The 19,725-nt window shown below is 45.2% G+C and overlaps 1 protein-coding gene across 2 annotated transcripts in view; it reads right to left on the bottom strand.

The window, feature by feature from the left end:
* The window catches only part of CDH22 (cadherin 22), a 464,550-nt gene that overhangs the window by 82,078 nt on the left and 362,747 nt on the right, over positions 1-19,725 (bottom strand). For both annotated transcript variants that reach the window (XM_063960457.1, XM_063960456.1), the window contains exon 6: positions 9,398-9,585. In XM_063960457.1, the coding sequence (XP_063816527.1) occupies positions 9,398-9,585 (188 nt within the window). The remainder of the gene's footprint in view (positions 1-9,397; positions 9,586-19,725) is intronic.

Below are 19,725 nucleotides of genomic sequence, written 5' to 3'. Positions count from 1 at the left end.
TGCGAGGGCCACAAACTCCATGCCGCTCACTTGGCCAGATATCGGGGCCAGGGACAGGGAAGGCACCTGGCCATTGTCCTCCTGGGGCTGCGCCCCCACTGCCATCACTCCCTCTGGGGATGTGGGACGGGAGGCTTCAGCTCATCACAAGGGTGCCGGGCTGCGATGATCTGTGCCCCCGGAGGCGGCAGCCAGATGTGTGCGGAGAGGAGCAGCGCTACAATGCCGGGATAGCGGGGAAAGTTGGACAAGGACAGAGCAGGTGCAGCGGCCACAGGCTCCAGCCTCACTCGCTGCTAGGAAAGTTTTGCTGCCATCACAGTTACCAGCCCACGCCCCACTGCACCGCCTGAGTGCCTGCAGCTGGTGTCCACACCAGCAGCAGCCAGTGTCCACACCTGCAGCACCCGCACCCACACATGCCCCGGCAGCAGCTGTAGTGGCAGGCTATCCTCCGCTGTTATATCCCGGCGCCCACTGTGCCCCTGTCACACGCTGTCCCATCTGCCGCTGCCGCCTCCTCCTCATTACACGGAGAGAGACCACCCCCCTTATCTCTCGGTGTGGTCCGACCCAGACAGGGCGCCCCCTGTGCTGCCAAGGCGCAAGGCGCCTAGGGCATGTGCCCTGCTCGACCCCCCTTAGTTACGCCTCTGATTGGGACTCCAAACAGTTCATGTTTCCAGGTCTCCTCACAGAATCACAAGTGAAATAATTAGCTTAATGTGTGGATCTTTTAAAATGTGTCAGCGAGTAATGAATACACCTGTGCTCCTGCTAGCTGACCTGGAAAATGTGAACTGTCTGAGGACTGAATTTGATAACCATTTATTTTTATTTAGTATCCTTTATTTATATGGCACCACAAGGAATCCGAAGACTATATAGGACAAGTACAGGGAATATACAGTAAACATAGCTGCAGACGACGATTAAATAAGTATTAGGGTGGCAGAAATCCAGGGGATTCAGTGCCATCGAAGGGAGTATGGACTGTAGAAGATGGTTTAAGTAAGAGAAGGAGAAGCACATGAGGGAAGAGGACCCTGCTTGTGAGTGCTTGAATTCTAAAGGGGAGGGGCAGACAGACAGGGGTGACACAGATGGGGTAGAGACAGAGTGTGGAATAGAGGGTTAGGATGAGAGTTGGATGGGTTTGGTGAAGAAGTGGGTCTTGAGAGCCTGTTTAATTTATGTAGAGAGGTGGAGAGTCTGATAAAAAGAGGTAGAGAATTCCAGAGATAGGGAGTAGCACTTATATCAGGGGTTCCCAACCACGGTTGTCAAAGTACACTAAAGTCTAGGTTTTAAGGCTAGCCATACTTGAGCACAGGTGACTTAGGGGGTCATTCCGAGTTGATCGCACGCTGACGATTTTCGCTGCGTTGCGATCAGGTCTCTACTGCGCATGCACCGCAATGTGCACGCGCGTCGTACAGGTACAATGTGGATCGTTGCTGAGCTACGGATTTAACGAAGAAGCCATTCGCACAGCCGATCGCAAGGAGATTGACAGAAAGAGGGCGTTTATGGGTGGCAACTGACCGTTTTCTGCGAGTGGTAGGGAAAATGCAGGCGTGTCCGGGTGTTTGGAGGGCAGGTGTCTGACGTCAATTTCGGCACCAAAAAGACTGAAGTGATAGCAAGGGCTGCGTAAGTTCAGACCTACTCTGAAACTGCACAATTTTTTTTTGCAGAGCTCGGCTGCACAGGCGTTCGCACACTTGCAAAGCGAAAATACACTCCCCCATGGACGGCAACTATGCGTTTGCACGGCTGCTAAAAACAGCTAGCGTGCGATCAACTTGGAATTACCCCCTTAATTAGTAACAGTCATTTTGAAATTACCATGTATCCTCATACATGTATATAACTAAAACCTGGACTGTTAGTGTGCCTTGAGGACCAAGGTAGAAAAACACTGACGTATCTAGAAGGAACTCTAAATGACAAGGAAATCGCTTAAGTGGTCTGTCAGACTGTAACAACTCAAACTGGACATACTTTTAGTACCAAATGACCAGTGGAACAACAAACTGCTCTTCAGCAGAAAAAAATTCTGGTTATAATGGACATTAAAATGCACCTTCCATATGCATAGGCTCACCATACCATCCCTTTAAACCGGCACGCTCATGAAAAACAGGTGAAATGAAGTCAGCCAGCCACAGAACCTGTGTAATTCTATAGTGTCCCGGTTTAAAGGGATGGTATGGTAAGAGTTGTAACACTGTAAGGGAACAAGGTGCCGTTTCCTGGGGTAAATGGCAGCAAGCAGCAGCTGAGGAATCACACAACTCCAGTGTGTGTTGCAACTGGCCACAACCAGTTTTATTAAGCAGAAAATAAAACAAACATCAAAAGAAAATACCTTGCCTGTCCGGCACTAACTAAACACAGGACGTTCCTAACTATCAATAAAAAAAACACAGAGTTCTCCGGTAAACCCTGTATGGCTCACTTGCATAAGGAAGCGTGTTTCTCTCTTCAGAGATCCTCCAGTCTCCTCAGGCAGTCTGCCCACACTGATCAGGCCAGCAGCCCTATAACACTCTTACACAGCTGAAACCCTGATTAGCCTTCTGTGAGGCCAAAGACCCAAACTGGGCCCAACATCTGGAACTTGCCCTATCTTTCTTTCAGGGCCCATATCCTGCTTTTCCAATAAACTGAAAAGGTTCTGACAAAACAAAACATTTTCCTAAAAGTTTTAATTTATCTAATACATGTAAGACAAGAACCTGGGACAAACATACCTGCCCTCAAACACTATTCCAGTGTTCTTGTCACATATCCCCCTCCCCTGTTTCGACCTAGGGGCCGGAACACTTGTAGCCCCTAAACAGAAGATGCGGGACAAAGGGGCGTGATCTGTCACTAGTCTACCCAAGAGGTAATATCTCAAGGTATCTAGTGCCCACTTAATGGCCAAAGCCTCCTTTTCCACAATGGCATACCTTTTTTCATGCTCATTGAGTTTCCTACTCAAATAAATGATAGGGTGTTCGTCCCCATCTCTGGTTTGGGACAACACAGCCCCTATCCCTACGTCTGAGGCATCTGTCTGTACAACAAATTCTTTTGAAAAATCTGGTGTTATCATTACCGGTTGTGAACACAAAGACACTTTTAATGTTTGGAACGCTTTTTCTGCATCAGGGTTCCATTTCACCATATTTGACTGCTTCCCTTTGGTAAGGTCTGACAACGGCACTGCTGTGGTCGCAAAATTGGGAATAAACCGTCTATAGTACCCAGTTATTCCCAAAAAAGCCCTTACCTGTTTTTATTCACTGGACGAGGCCAGTTTTGAATAGCATCAATTTTATTCAATTGGGGCCTAATCAGACCTCTGCCTATGGTGAAGCCCAAGTAATTGACCTCCTCCATTGCGAGGCAGCACTTCTTTGGGTTAGCAGTTAACCCTGCCTCTCTGATTGAGTCCAGTACTGCTTGTACTTTAACCAAATGGGACCCCCAGTCTGTACTGTGAATTACCACATCATCCAAATAGGCAGCTGCATATTTACTATGGGGCCTCAAATTTTATCCATCGCCCGTTGAAAGGTTGCTGGAGCCCCATGCAACCCAAAGGGTAACATCTTATACTGGTATAGCCCCTCCGGAACCGAAAAGGCTGTTTTTTCTTTTGCGCTATCAGTTAAAGGTATTTACCAGTAACCTTTGGTCAGGTCCAACGTGGTGAGAAACCTTTCTATAAGCTCATCCACATGTGGCATGGGGTATGAGTCAAATTTGGACACCTCATTTAACTTACGAAAGTCATTACAGAAGCGTATGCTACCGTCTGGCTTCGGGATGAGAACTATGGGACTGGACCACTCACTGTTAGATTCCTCTATGACTCCAAGTTCTAACATGGTTTTAACTTCTTTAGAAACAGCTTCTCGCTGAGCTTCAGGAATCCTATATGGCTTTAAATGGACCCTGACCCCTGGTTCTGTGACAATGTCATGTTTTATTATGGTCGTTCGGCCAGGAAGCTCTGAAAATATCTCCCTATTTTGGATGAGAAATTCTTTAACCTGATTGTTCTGATCAGCTGATAATGTCTCTGACACCTTTACTGCGGGAAGCAACCGAGGTGAAGACACCGAAAGGCAAGGCTCCGCTGACAGAGACAACCTATCTTTCCAGGGTTTGATTAAGTTAACATGGTAGATTTGTTCGGGTTTTCTCTCTCCCGGTTGGTATACTTTGTAATTAACCTCATCCACTTTTTCCCTAATCTTAAATGGACCCTGCCATTTAGCTAGGAACTTTCTTTCCACAGTGGGTACCAAAACAAGAACTCTATCTCTGGGAGCAAATTCCCGTATCTTGGCACTCCGGTTATATACCCTCTGTTGAGCACTTTGGGCCTGTTCCATGTGCTCTCTGACAATAGGTACCACGGCTGCAATCCTATCCTGCATTTGTGTTACATGTTCAATAACACTTCTATAAGGAGTGGGCTGTCCTTCCCACGTCTCTTTGGCAATGTCCAACAGCCCTCTGGGGTGTCTACCATACAACAAATCAAATGGAGAAAACCCCGTAGAGGACTGAGGAACTTCTCTGATGGCCATTAACAAGTAGGGCAACAAACAATCCCAGTTTTTCCCATCTCTATCAACAACCGTTTTTAACATACTTTTTGATGTTTTATTAAACCTTTCCACCAACCCATCAGTTTGGGGATGGTAGATGGACGTCCTGAGGTGAGTGACCTTAAATAATTTGCACAATTCTTTCATGATCCTTGACATAAATGGAGTACCTTGGTCAGTCAAAATTTCTTTTGGTATTCCGACTCTACTAAAAACCTGCACCAGCTCCCTAGCTATCGCCTTGGTTGTGATAGTGCATAAAGGGACAGCCTCAGGATATTGAGTGGCATAGTCCATAATTACCAGGATATACTGATGGCCCCGAGCGTACTTTAACAAGGGCCCCACGAAATCCATGGCTATTCTGTCAAACGGGACCTCTATAATAGTCATGAGAACTAGTGGGCTCCTGAAATGGGATCTAGGTGCATGATACTGGCAATTCAGAACAGGAAGAACAATATTCAGACACTTCTTTATAAACCCCTGGCCAAAAGAACCTTTGTAAAACTCTTTTGGTGGTTTTTTCTGCCCCTAAATGTCCTGCTGTAACGTGACTATGAGCTAAATCTAGTACAGTTCTCAGATAAGGCTGGGGAACTACCAGATGCTCCACCACATCCTCACCCTTTTTGACAATGTGGTACAAGAGCTCATTACAGATGGCCATGTGGGGATACGTAACCCTGTCACCTGGTACCACAGGTTCCCCATTAACAATCTTAACATTCTCTCTAGCCTTTATCAAGGTAAGATCCTTTAACTGTTCAGATGCAAACAGATCCTTCTTTACCTCCAGGTCAGGCACGCTTTCAGTTCTAACTACTAGGTCTCTGTTCCCAGCAAGAGGGTCCTCACTGGACTCCCCATCCGTAACTTCCCCAGCCAAACTAGCAAAAGGCAAAGGGTCAGAAAGTTCCGAAGACACACGTACAGCCATAAAATCACTGGTATTATCAACTGGCTCTTTACTTCTCACATCTGTTGATAAACGTGATTCCCAGTTTCCAAAAATGAGGAAAATCCCTCCCTATTATGGCCTCATGCGTCAAGGTGGGGACCAGTCCTACTTTAACAATTGCTGACCCACAACAAGTTTCTATATTCACTTCAGCAGTGACATAATGTTGGGGAACCCCGTGTATGCAAGTTACCCCAATAGGTATTTGCTGGACCTTTAATGGGTTCACTAACCCAACTTTCACGAGGGTAACTAAACTTCCTGAATCTAGCAAGGCCTCTACCCGGTTACCCTCTAAGAACACATCACACATTTGTTTTTGCAGCTCAGGTGAAGGTACCACAGTACAGGCTAACCTAGCAAAGAAAGACATCCTGCGACATTCAAAGGCAGCATCCCATTGCATGGGTTCTTGCATGACTGGGCAATTGGCAATAACATGACCTGGCATACCACACCTAAAACACTTAACCACATGATTATCAACCCGTTTGGGCAGCATAGACCGTTCTAGCCCCATTGGCCTGTCTCCAGGGCCAGTGTTTACAGTCTCTCCAGCCTTGCATTCTCTTAACCGCCCAGCAACGTTATCCCACGGAACAGTCTTACCAGTCTTTACTGAAGGGCGTTGTCGAGGATCTATGGGTTGCTGGGTTGCTGGCTCATCAGTAGTTCCTCTGCCACCAAATACCTCTCTACCGTGTCCACTAATTGGTCAGCAGTATCCGGGTTTCCATGGCTCACCCACTTGCGCAGGACCACGGGCAAAGATCTCAAATAGCGGTCCATGGCGACTCTTTCAACCATATGGGGACCAGTTAATGTCTCTGGCTGTAGCCATTTTTTTTGTTAGCTGAATAAGGTCGTGCATCTGGGAGCGAGGAGGCTTCTCCATGGCGTACACCCAACGGTGCACCAGTTGTGCTCGTACTGACAGCGTGACTCCCAGGCGGGTCAGGATCTCAGTCTTTAGTTTATCATAGTCCCGAGCCTCAGCAGGGCTTAAATCAAAGTACGCTTTTTGGGGCTCACCTGACAGAAAAGGTAACAGCAGACTTGCCCACTGTGCTTTCGGCCAGTTCTCACGCTCGGCAGTCCTTTCAAACGTGATCAGGCAGGCCTCCACATCATCAGCCTCTGTCATTTTCTGCAGGAAGTGACTGGCCCGTATAGAACTAGAGCTGTTCAGAGCACTGACGGCCATATCTCCAATCCGGGCTGCAAGGCTCTGCACCACTTCTGTTAAGGCCTCTCTATCCTGACGCTGTTGCCTGTAAAGTTCGTCAATAGCCACCAGCTGCTGTCTTCTATTTTCCTCCATTGCCACCTGCTGCTGTCTGTTGGCCTCCTGCTGTAGTCTCCAATTTTCCTCCATTGCCACCTGCTGCTGTCTGTTGGCCTCCTGCTGAGCCACTGTAGCTTGCAGCAGGGCTTTAAGCAGTTCCTCCATGTCGACAGATTTTTTCAGGCGGCTTTGTAGCTGCTTTCACCCAGGACATATATCAAACCCTCAGGGGTGAGTCTAAGCAACTTCAGAATGGGCTGTATCTGCATAAACCACCATTTTCTGTAGGCCTCGTAAAGCTGCTGCTTTCACTTATGCGCAGAACGGAATGCTCGCATTCTCCACCAAGTTGTAACACTTTAAGGGAACAAGGTGCCGTTTCCTGGGGTAAATGGCAGCAAGCAGCAGCTGAGGAATCACACAAGTCCAGTGTGTGGTGCAACTGGCCACAACCAGTTTTATTAAGCAGAAAATAAAAGAAACATCAAAAAAAAAATACCTTGCCTGTCCGGCACTAACTAAACACAGGACGTTCCTAACTATCAATAAAAAAAAACACAGAGTTCTCCGGTAAACCATGTATGGCTCACTTGCATAAAGAAGCGTGTTTCTCTCTTCAGAGATCCTCCAGGCTCCTCAGGCAGTCTGCCCACACTGATCAGGCCAGCAGCCCTATAACACTCTTACACAGCTGAAACCCTGATTAGCCTTCTGTGAGGCCAAAGACCCGAACTGGGCCCAACGTCTGGAACTTGCCTTATCTTTCTTTCAGGGCCCATATCCAGCTTTTCCAATAAACTGAAAAGGTTCTGACAAAACAAAACATTTTCCTAGAAGTTTTCATTTTTCTAATACATGTAAGACAAGTACCTGGGACAAACATACCTGCCCTCAAACACTATTCTAGTGTTCTTGTCACAGTATACATATGCATATTACAAATTATTTGAACGATCAACCAGTGTATTACTACATAAAAGGATCAGGCTGTTAAAAGTCCTCTCTTGAAAATCATAATAAGTTCTGCAGATGGAGCTTGCAAGAAATAGCTTTTTACAGCAATAACTAATATGCATTAATTATGTATTAAAAGTAAGTTAGTAGAATAAGAAACCTTTAACAATTTAGGTGTTGCAGTAATTTTTCCATGTGATATAGTAACCAAAATCCTATAGTAAATAAGAGATAATGAAAATTGCCTATTGTTATACCACAATGCCGGCTTTTACCATTAGACGAATCCAGGCAGTTGCCTTGGATGACAATGGTTGGGGAGTGCCTAAAACAATGACAGGGGGATGTATCAAAGAGGAAAATTTGGTAAATCCTCAGAAAAGTACGCATGGATCCCAATACAGGGCCGGCTTAACCCTTCAGGAGGCCAGCACCCCTTGGCTGTTCTCACTGTATGTGTGCCTCCTCCTTCATGAGGAACCAGCAGCAGCACAGTTCCTACCAGTACTTCTACAGTGGGGACAGACTCCGGAGCCTCCTCTTGGGCAGAGTGGTTACCAGTTATGCTTGTCTCCAGCCTCCTCCACCACCAGCAGCAGCATTGCTTACCACCCTCTCTGTCTTCCTTTTCCACACATCTTGATTGGGAAGAGTAGCTGATTGGGCAGAGCGGCAGGGACTGGAGATGGGCAGAATCGTCCCCAGACAGCGGTGCCAGAGCTGGGTCGAAGTGGCTCTGGCTGGGGAGGTGGGCAGCCCTGAGAGAGGGAGGCCTAGGGCTACTCATCCCTCTGCTCCTCTTCTTAATCCGGCTCTATCTCCATATGTATTAAAAAGGTATCTGTAGTCCCCAACAGTCTATGGGGCTGTGATGTCTTACATACAGCAAGCTCCAGAAAGCATAACTTTCCAGAGCTTGTGTTTGCTAGCTAATGTCATCACTAGATGGGATGTAGGTATCTGACCGACGTTCAGGAGACCGCCGGTCACAATACCGGCACCTACATCCCACCCGCTCACAATACCGCCAGTCGGCATGCCGACCGACAGGGACTATTCCCATTCATGAGATGTTCACAACACCTATAGTGTGGAAATAGAACCTGTGGCGAGCGCAGCGAGTCACCGTGCCCGCCGCTTGGTGAGCGCAGCAAGCCCACAAGGGGCTTCATTGCGCTCACCCCTGCCCCCCCTCCCAGCTGGTAATCTCACCGCAGGGATCCCACCATCGGTATTGTGACTGGCGGTCTCCTGACCACCAGTCACACATACTCAACCCCATGCGCAGGCAATATATTGCAGGGACAGCTCTTTATTGGTATAGCTGTCCTGGCAAGAATGTGTTCCTGCATACCTGCAATCAAAAATAACAGTGTGTAGGCGATTAGAGGGGGAGATTATCACAATTTATTTGTGATATTTGATACATCTCCCACTGAATGAGTCACTTAATGATATTGATTCAATTATTTTAGTACTGCAGAGCCCGTATATGGAGAAGCAGCAGACGGCTTCTTACATGTGAAATAACACCTTCTCCGTGTCTGAGATATAACCAAGTCTTTAATGTGTCCCATAAGACAATACCTGCAGGACGCTGAGCACAGCCTCTTGAGTGACTGCATCCGTTGTAACACTAAAAAATGTTGCTGTCTCTTGCTGTTGAATCTGATAGAACATATCTGTGTTCTCTCCAACGTCAGCATCTTCCGCTCTCACCCGACCAATCACTGAGCCTGGGGGAGCTGTCTCCATTACATTAAACCGGTACAGCTCTAGAAAGTGGGAGAAAAAGATTGATTTTAATATTTAAACTTTCAATGTCATTTTATGAATGCCATAGAATAGTTTCATAAACTGTGTCATGACCTGTACTTAGAATGTTTTTGTTTCTCAAAACAAGTTGTGCATTGAACCATATAACAAATATAGTTGATGTTGCTATTTGGCTAGTATAACAAGATTAGACAGATAATATATATATTATATTTATTCATTTATATATTTTTTTGCTGGAATATGATGTTCTTGTTTTTTTTTTTGTATAGAGCACACGCAGAGCGAGATGCCTGTGGGAGTGAGCTGGCAGGTCCCGTGCAACTCTGCTAGCATCGGACGTCTTTTTGTGCCAAAAGTACATCTTGGTTGCAAAGCGATGTGACTAGGAGTCACCAGGAGACTGTGCCGATTTATTTGATAAGCCACACTTGTATATCTGTGTGCGACTGAGTCTGTATATGAAGCACAACAGAACTTGGCATAGTAATAGCAGATTCACAGACATACAGTAGTAGCACACAGATATTCAAGTGTGGCATATCAAATTAATCAGCACAGTCTCCTGGTGCATCATAGTTGCATCTTATTACGACTAAGACACATTTTTGGCAAAACAAAAAACTGCAACAAACGAGCGCCTAATCATTAAAATAAAAAGTGAAAACCAATACGTGTTTCATAGATTTAAATAATCACAATTTTATGTTCCTGATAGTCTGCGCTTGCCGGAATACTATGTGTAGTATTGTGGTGATAGCATAGAAAAAGAACAAACGGCTGCGCTGAATATCAGGAACGAAACATAATGTACAGAGAGCCAACGTAAAAAATAACAATGTTTATTAATAAAACATATAAAAAGATTAATTATCAAATAACCGGTGAATAATATATATAAATATATATAAGAACAATCACTAGACGTGAACTAGTGGTATATTGTAATAACTCAGCTTATTGGGGTGAAAAGTTCCGTGATTCACTTGTTAGATAGTTGATAAATACCAGGTGTGTTGGTAGGATCCTAATGAATTAAAAGTCCCTCAGTTGAAATTGATATTCAATACCTTTCCCAAATGGGCTGGTAAGAGCCGAGCGTCCTCGGCTTCAATGTTCTGCAATGCCCATATACGCTGTGCAGCGGAAAGGAATGGACCGTCTCTCTCACAACCCGGTCGTGGCGGCGTGTGCGCTGAAGCCGCTAAAGTCGGATGCTGTAGACGGAGGGTGCAGCGGGGACCAAGGAACACCTGGAAGATTTCACCTGAGCTGAGTGTGGATAGGGGCGGGTCCTGATGCGTTTCGTCACGTTCACGTGACTTTCTCAGAGGTACCTCTGAGAAAGTCACGTGAACGTGACGAAACGCGTCAGGACCCGCCCCTATCCAGGTGTTCCTTGGTCCCCGCTGCACCCTCCGTCTACAGCATCCGACTTTAGCGGCTTCAGCGCACACGCCGCCACGACCGGGTTGTGAGAGAGACGGTCCATTCCTTTCCGCTGCACAGCGTATATGGGCATTGCAGAACATTGAAGCCGAGGACGCTCGGCTCTTACCAGCCCATTTGGGAAAGGTATTGAATATCAATTTCAACTGAGGGACTTTTAATTCATTAGGATCCTACCAACACACCTGGTATTTATCAACTATCTAACAAGTGAATCACGGAACTTTTCACCCCAATAAGCTGAGTTATTACAATATACCACTAGTTCACGTCTAGTGATTGTTCTTATATATATTTATATATATTATTCACCGGTTATTTGATAATTAATCTTTTTATATGTTTTATTAATAAACATTGTTATTTTTTACGTTGGCTCTCTGTACATTATGTTTCGTTCCTGATATTCAGCGCAGCCGTTTGTTCTTTTTCTACATTTTTGGCAAGAAGGTAGCAGAGCCTCATGGGACTTGGGGGGTCATTCCGAGTTGATCGCTAGCTGCATTCATTTGCTGTGCAGCGATGAGGCAAAAAAACGCCACTTCTGCGCATGTGTATGCGGCGCCATACGCACGTGCATCGTACTTTTACAACGAACGATGTCGTTTCACACAGGGTCTAGCGAAGTTTTTCAGTCGCACTGCTGACCGCAGAGTGATTGACATGAAGTTGGCGTTTCTGGGTGTCGGGTTCACTACGATATGCCGGCGGTCGGGCTCCCGGCGACCAGCATACCGGGGCCGGGAGCCCGACCGCCGGCTTACCGACAGTGTGGCGAGCGCAAATGAGCCCCTTGCGGGCTCGCTGCGCTCGCCACGCTATGGGCACGGTGGCGCGCGTAGGGGTCGTGGACCCCCAAGAGGGAGAATAAGTGTCGGTATGCCGGCTGTCGGGATCCCGGCGCCGGTATACTGTGCGCCTGGATCCCATCAGTCTGCATACTGAAGACCACCCTGGGTGTCAACTGACCGTTTTCAGGGAGTGTTCGAAAAAATGCAGGCGTGCCAGGAAAAATGCAGGCGTGGCTGGGTGAACGCAGGGCGTGTTCGTGACGTCAAAACAGGAACTGAACAGTCTGAAGTGATCGCAAGCGCTGAGTAGGTATTGAGCTACTCTAAAACTGCACACAAAAACTTTGCCGCCGCTCTGCAATCCTTTTGTTCGCACTTCTGCTAAGCTAAAATACACTCCCAGTGGGAGGTGGCATAGCGTTTGCACGACTGCTAAAAACAGCTAGCGAGCAAACAACTTGGAATGACCACCTTGGTGCGCCCATAAAGGCTGCTTGAAGGGTTCGCCAACGAAGGAAATACTGAGCCATAATCCATGATGATAACAAATTCTTGAGTTATAGTTGGTAATTACATTAATTGTGTGATTTTTTTTTTTACAAATCTTGTGCATTCTATCTAGTCTTTTATTAAAATGATACAGTAAGCAGGAGCTTGATGTCCCCAAGGAAACTTTTTGCCTGTGTTTTGTGTGGATGGGCAACATAATCAGGACTGACAAGGTGTCAGGCTACCTCGTAAGTTCCTACCAACAGTTTGCAATGTTTAAACTTACTTTCTTATTTATATAGTTTCTACTGGGGTTTGATTATATGGCAAGTATCGGTAGAATATATATACATGTTCTATACAAATTATTTGGAGCCATGGAAGTTTGTGATGGTATGGACTATAGGCTGTTTTTCTTTGCCTTTGCTAAACCCAAAGCAAACATTTATGGGTAGCCCCTTGACTTTTGTAAAAATGTTTCTATCTTACAGTACCCAGTACACTTGGCAATTACAGGTACCTAGCAATAAAGCAAATCTTTTTAGTTATCATTTTGTACTTCAAGGTGTAATATGCACAAGAAAATTCAACACGTAATTAGACAGTATAGTAATTAACAGCGCCGTAACTACGTGTGTGCCAGGTTTGCCTGACACACAGCGCAGTTGCCCTGAGGGCGCACGGCCAGCGGCTTGTAATGAGTCAAATTGACTCATTACAAGCCGCCTCTGCTGTGTGCGCCGCACTGGAGGAGAGCGGCAGCGCCGGAGGCAGGGGAGGAGGAGGAGGAAGGAGGACTGGATCCGCAGCAGCGCTATGTAATTGGTAGTAGCGCCGCTGCAGCAGTCCCCTCTCCTTCCGCACTGGCTGCCCGGCGCTGCTGTGAATGCTGGGATGCGCTTACCTCATCCCAGCATTCACAGCGGCGGCCAGCCAATGCAGAAGGAGAGGGGACTGCTGTAGTGGCGCCTCTACCAAGTACATAGCGCTGCTGCGGCTCCAGTTCCCCTCCCTGCTCCTCCTTTTCCCCTGCCTGGGATCTGCCAGCACAGAGGAGCCTGACTGCCAGCGGGGAGAGATGGTAAGTATCTCTCTCTCTCTTCTGTCTGCCACAATGTGTAATAAGGGGGACGCTGTCTGCCTTAATGTGTAAAAAGAGGGACGCTGTCTGCCGTAATGTGTAAAAAGGGGGACGCTGTCTGCCGAAATGTGTAAAAAGAGGGACGCTGTCTGCCGTAATGTGTAAAAAGGGGGACGCTGTCTGCCGTAATGTGTAAAAAGGGGGACGCTGTCTGCCGTAATGTGTAAAAAGGGGGACGCTGTCTGCCGTAATGTGTAAAAAGGGGGACGCTGTCTGCCGTAATGTGTAAAAAAGGGGACGCTGTCTGCCGTATTGTGTAAAAAGGGGATGCTGCCTGCTGTAAGGTGTAAAAAGGGGGACTGTTTGCCGTAATGTGTAAAAAGGGGACACTGCCTGCTGTAATGTGTAAAAAGGGGGACTGTCTGCCGTAATGTGTAAAAAGGGGACGCTGCCTGCTGTAATGTGTAAAAAGGGGACACTGTCTGTCGTAATGTGTAAAAAGGGGGACGCTGTCTGCCGTAATGTGTAAAAAGGGGGACGCTGTCTGCCGTAATGTGTAAAAAGGGGGATGCTGTCTGCCGTAATGTGTAAAAAGGGGGACTGGCTGCCGTAATGTGTAAAATGGGCTCTACCTGGTATAGTGGCGCTACTGTGCAGCGTAATGATAACTACTTAGTTCAACTAATTGAGGAACCAACTAGGTACAATGCAATCTTAGACCTGGTATTAACAAACAATGGGGATTTGGTATCAGGTATTATAGTAGGGGAACCCATAGGAAACAGCGACCACAATATGGTCGCATTCAATATCAGTTTTCATAAACAGCCCTATACTGGCTCAACTAGGACTCTAAACTTTAGCAAAGCGAATTTTAAAAAGATGAGGGTATTTTTCAGGGATATTGAATGGGAAGGTTTGTTTTTAGGAAAAAATACTACGGAGAAATGGGAGGTACTAAAATTCCTGCCAGCTAAAAATACACTCAAATTTATTCCTACGAGCAGCAAAAAAAGGAATAAAAATCATAAACCGATGTGGCTTAACAAAAAGATAAAGGAACTTATGGCCAAGAAAAGGAGAGCATTTAAAAAATAAAAATCTGACGGGGAAGCAGAGTCATTTCAGCACTATAAGGAATGTAACAAAATATGCAAAAAGGAAATAAGAGCGGCTAAAGTAGAAACTGAAAAACTAGTAGCAAAGGAAAGCAAAGCGAATCCCAAAAAATTCTTTAAATACATTAATAGCAAGAGATTAAAGAAGGAGAGTATAGGCCCTTTAAAAGACAAGTTGGGAGTCTTAAGCAAAAATGATAATGACATAGCGGACACACTAAATTAGTTTTTTTCAACAGTATTTACTAGAGTGGACCCAATTCTGGGACTAACACATAATCTCAATAATGAGAATATCCCACTGATAGGTACTTATTTAAGCGAGGAAATAGTCTGACCGATTAAAACATTTAAAGATTAATAAGTCACCAGGTCCCGGTGGTATTCACCCAAGGGTTCTAATGGAGCTTCACTCTGAACTTGCAAAACCGCTATTTTTGATCTTTAAGGATTCAGTAATATCAGGTATGGTTCCCAAAGACTGGCGTATAGCGGAAGTAGTGCCTATATTCAAAAAGGGAAGTAAAGCTGAACCAGGTAATTATAGACCAGTTAGTCTTACATCTATAGTGGGGAAAGTATTATAAGGTATTCTAAGAGATAGTATTCAGAAGTTCCTTTAAGTCAATAAGGTCATTAAAAGGAATCAACATGGGTTTATGAAGGACAGATCCTGTCAAACCAATTTACTTGGCTTTTATGAAACAGTAAGCGCAAACCTAGATCAGGGTAAAGAGGTGGATGTAATCTTTTTAGATTTTGCCAAAGCATTCGACACTGTACCACACATGAGACTTATCTACAAGCTACAAGAATCAGGGCTAGAAAGCACAATATGCACTTGGGTCAAAAACTGGTTAGATAATAGGGAGCAGCGCATTGTGGTTAATGGATCTTTTTCAACTTGGACTGAAGTGCTAAGTGGTGTGCCGCAAGGCTCAGTATTAGGACCGCTATTGTTCAATATTTTTATTAATGAACAGAAGGTCTAGAGAGCATGGTGTCAATTTTTGCAGATGATACCAAATTGTGTAAAGTTATAAATGCGGAGGGGGATGCTGAGTCGCTTCAGAACGACTTAGTTAAATTAGAAGCTTGGGCAGCGAAATGGAGAATGCGCTTCAATACAGACAAGTGTAAGGTAATGCACTGTGGTAACAAGAACAAAAATAACACCTACCTACTAAATGGGGTAAAATTAGGGGATTCTGTACTGGAAAAGGACTTAGGTGTCCTCATAGATAGCAAACTAAGCAGTAGTACCCAAAGTAGGACTGCAGCAAAAAAGGCTAATAAGATATTAGCATGCATAAAACGGGGAATTGCTGCTAGGGACAAGAGTATTATACTCCCGTTATATAAATCACTTGTGAGGCCACACCTTGAATACTGTGTACAATTCTGGGCACCTTACTACAAAAAGGATATCCTGGAGCTAGAAAAGGTTCAAAGGCGGGCGACCAAACTAATTAAGGGTATGGAGACACTGGAATACGAGGAAAGGCTTGCAAGACTAGGCATGTTTACACTGGAAAAGAGGAGATTAAGAGGGGACATGATCAACATTTACAAATATATAAGGGGACATTATACAGATCTTGCGCAGGACCTGTTTTTGGTTAGATCAACACAGAGAACTCGTGGACACTCGCTCAGATTAGAGGATAGGAGATTCCGCACAATACGGCGTAAAGGCTGTTTTACGGTAAGGACGATACGTGTTTGGAATTCCCTGCCTGAGGGAGTTGTAATGGCCGACTCAGTCAACACCTTTAAGAATGGGTTAGATAAATTCCTAATGGATAAGGATATCCAGGGTTACGGGGCATAGTCACGCACTATGCTTATTATAAAAAAGAGGGGTATAACGTAACGGCAGTCATCAACTTCAGTCAAAATTTTCTACAAAATAATCATGCATAGGAGACCATAAATAGGTTGAACTCGATGGACAATTGTCTTTTTTCAACCTTACATACTATGTTACTATGTAATTTGAATAATGGAGACTACTGTGCACCGTAGTATGAATTGCTATTATTTTGTGGCCACGCCCCTTCCCCACGAAACCACGCCCCCATGTATATTTTTCGCGCACCTACGGCGTGCACTGCCCCTATCTTGCATGGGGGGGGGGGCGCCAATGCCGTTTCTTGCACACAGCGCTAAAATGCCTAGTTACGGCACTGGTAATTAATGCTAATAAAGTTTTTACAACTTGCTCTGTGTATAACATTACGGGGGTCATTCCGAGTTGTTCGCTCGCAAGCTGCTTTTAGCAGCTTTGCACACGCTAAGCCGCCGCCTACTGGGAGTGAATCTTAGCTTCTTAAAATTGCGAACGAAAGATTTGCAATATTGCGATAAGACATCTCTGTGCAGTTTCTGAGTAACTCGAGACTTACTCGGCATCTGCGATCAGTTCAGTGCTTGTCGTTCCTGGTTTGACGTCACAAACACACCCAGCGTTCGCCCAGACACTCCTCCGTTTCTCCAGCCACTCCCGCGTTTTTCCCAGAAACGGTAGCGTTTTTTCACACACTCCCATAAAACGGCCAGTTTCCGCCCAGAAACACCCACTTCCTGTCAATCACATTACGATCACCAGAACGAAGAAAAAACCTTGTAATGCCGTGAGTAAAATTCCTAACTGCATAGCAAATTTACTTGGCGCAGTCGCAGTGCGGACATTGCGCATGCGCAGTAGCGACTAATCGCTCCGTTGCGAGAAAAAAATAACGAGCGAACAACTCGGAATGACCCCCCACATGCGCACAGTTTTAATGTATCCATATTATATACTTGCCTACTCTCCTAGAAGATGTGGGGGATTCCCAAATTTGTGGGCATTCCCCCCCAAACCCCAAAAGAGTACGTGACTCTCTTGCATCCTGCACACTTCCTAGCGAAATGGGCACTATGGAGAGGATAATGCCGCAATTTGCAGGTAACCGGGGAGGGACAGTGCAAATATGACGGGTTTCTATAAAAGTTATGTCATATTATTCCTGTCCTCTTTCAATTGACCCGTGATTCACACCATTCCCCATGAGAGGTTATGTGTAGCACCAGACGCAACCCCTAGTTCTAGTCAGTTGCATATCTCCTCTGGGCTATCCTGGAGGAGAGTGTGCAAATGTAGGTAAAGCAAGTTTGACATATTAATTAAGTTAGGACTTAAAATGGCTTTCTTCAGGTCTCCCAGCAGCAAACACATCAATTATACCATCAAATGAAATGTTTCCTTGACACACACACACACACACACACACACACACACACACACACACACACACACACACACACACACACACACACACACACACACACATTCCTTTATTATACGACTTTATTTCATTTTTGTATTTCTCTCCACCTACCTTCCTTGAGGGAAATATATGAACGTGTAACAGTTTGCCTCAGGTATCAGCTCACAGCTATTTCAGGAAATACTCAAATTTATTCAGTATAGTAGAAGCACAAGCCCAAGGCTCACTAGATTGTTTTCCAAACCCCATCACAATAATTTATCCACACCTCATCTCTGCTTCATTAACCGGCCACTCCACATCAGTTACCTTCCCGTCTGTTACCGAGTCTAGTCTACTGCTATAATGCTAACTTCTGCAAAAGTGTCTCATCTACAGACAGCTGTAATCTCCTATTCCACTCCAATATCTCATCTAAAACTGTAACCTTTCCGTCTGCTAGTGTCTCATTCGTAATTTTCCCTTCTGCTACATTGCTTCATCTACAGCCGTTACCTTCCCTTCTGTTATAGTGTCTATCTACAGCCATAGCCTTCCCTTCTGTTATAGTGTCTATCTACAGCCATAGCCTTTCCTTCTGTTATAGTGTCTATCTACAGCCATAGCCTTCCCTTCTGTTATAGTGTCTATCTACAGCCATAGCCTTTCCTTCTGTTATAGTGTCTATCTACAGCCATAGCCTTCCCTTCTGTTATAGTGTCTATCTACAGCCATAGCCTTTCCTTCTGTTATAGTGTCTATCTACAGCCATAGCCTTTCCTTCTGTTATAGCGTCTATCTACAGCCATAGCCTTTCCTTCTGTTATAGTGTCTATCTACAGCCATAGCCTTCCTTTCTGTTATAGTGTCTATCTACAGCCATAGCCTTCCCTTCTGTTATAGTGTCTATCTACAGCCATAGCCTTCCTTTCTGTTATAGTGTCTATCTATAGCCATAGCCTTTCCTTCTGTTATAGTGTCTATCTACAGCCATAGCCTTCCCTTCTGTTATAGCGTCTATCTACAGCCATAGCCTTTCCTTCTGTTATAGTGTCTATCTACAGCCATAGCCTTCACTTCTGTTATAGTGTCTATCTACAGCCATAGCCTTTCCTTCTGTTATAGTGTCTATCTACAGCCATAGCCTTCACTTCTGTTATAGTGTCTATCTACAGCCATAGCCTTCCCTTCTGTTATAGCGTCTATCTACAGCCATAGCCTTTCCTTCTGTTATAGTGTCTATCTACAGCCATAGCCTTCACTTCTGTTATAGTGTCTATCTACAGCCATAGCCTTCCCTTCTGTTATAGCGTCTATCTACAGCCATAGCCTTTCCTTCTGTTATAGTGTCTATCTACAGCCATAGCCTTCACTTCTGTTATAGCGTCTATCTACAGCCATAGCCTTTCCTTCTGTTATAGTGTCTATCTACAGCCATAGCCTTCACTTCTGTTATAGCGTATATCTACAGCCATAGCCTTCACTTCTGTTATAGCGTCTATCTACAGCCATAGCCTTTCCTTCTGTTATAGTGTCTATCTACAGCCATAGCCTTCACTTCTGTTATAGTGTCTATCTACAGCCATAGCCTTCACTTCTGTTATAGCGTCTATCTACAGCCATAGCCTTCCCTTCTGTTATAGTGTCTATCTACAGCCATAGCCTTCACTTCTGTTATAGTGTCTATCTACAGCCATAGCCTTCACTTCTGTTATAGCGTCTATCTACAGCCATAGCCTTCCCTTCTGTTATAGCGTCTATCTACAGCCATAGCCTTTCCTTCTGTTATAGTGTCTATCTACAGCCATAGCCTTCACTTCTGTTATAGTGTCTATCTACAGCCATAGCCTTTCCTTCTGTTATAGTGTCTATCTACAGCCATAGCCTTTCCTTCTGTTATAGTGTCTATCTACAGCCATAGCCTTCACTTCTGTTATAGTGTCTATCTACAGCCATAGCCTTT

This window comes from Pseudophryne corroboree, chromosome 3, assembly GCF_028390025.1.
Source record: "Pseudophryne corroboree isolate aPseCor3 chromosome 3, aPseCor3.hap2, whole genome shotgun sequence".
Taxonomy (NCBI): Eukaryota; Metazoa; Chordata; class Amphibia; order Anura; family Myobatrachidae; genus Pseudophryne; species Pseudophryne corroboree.
Note: the sequence above shows the minus strand (reverse complement) of the source record. Positions and strands in the feature narration are given on the sequence as shown.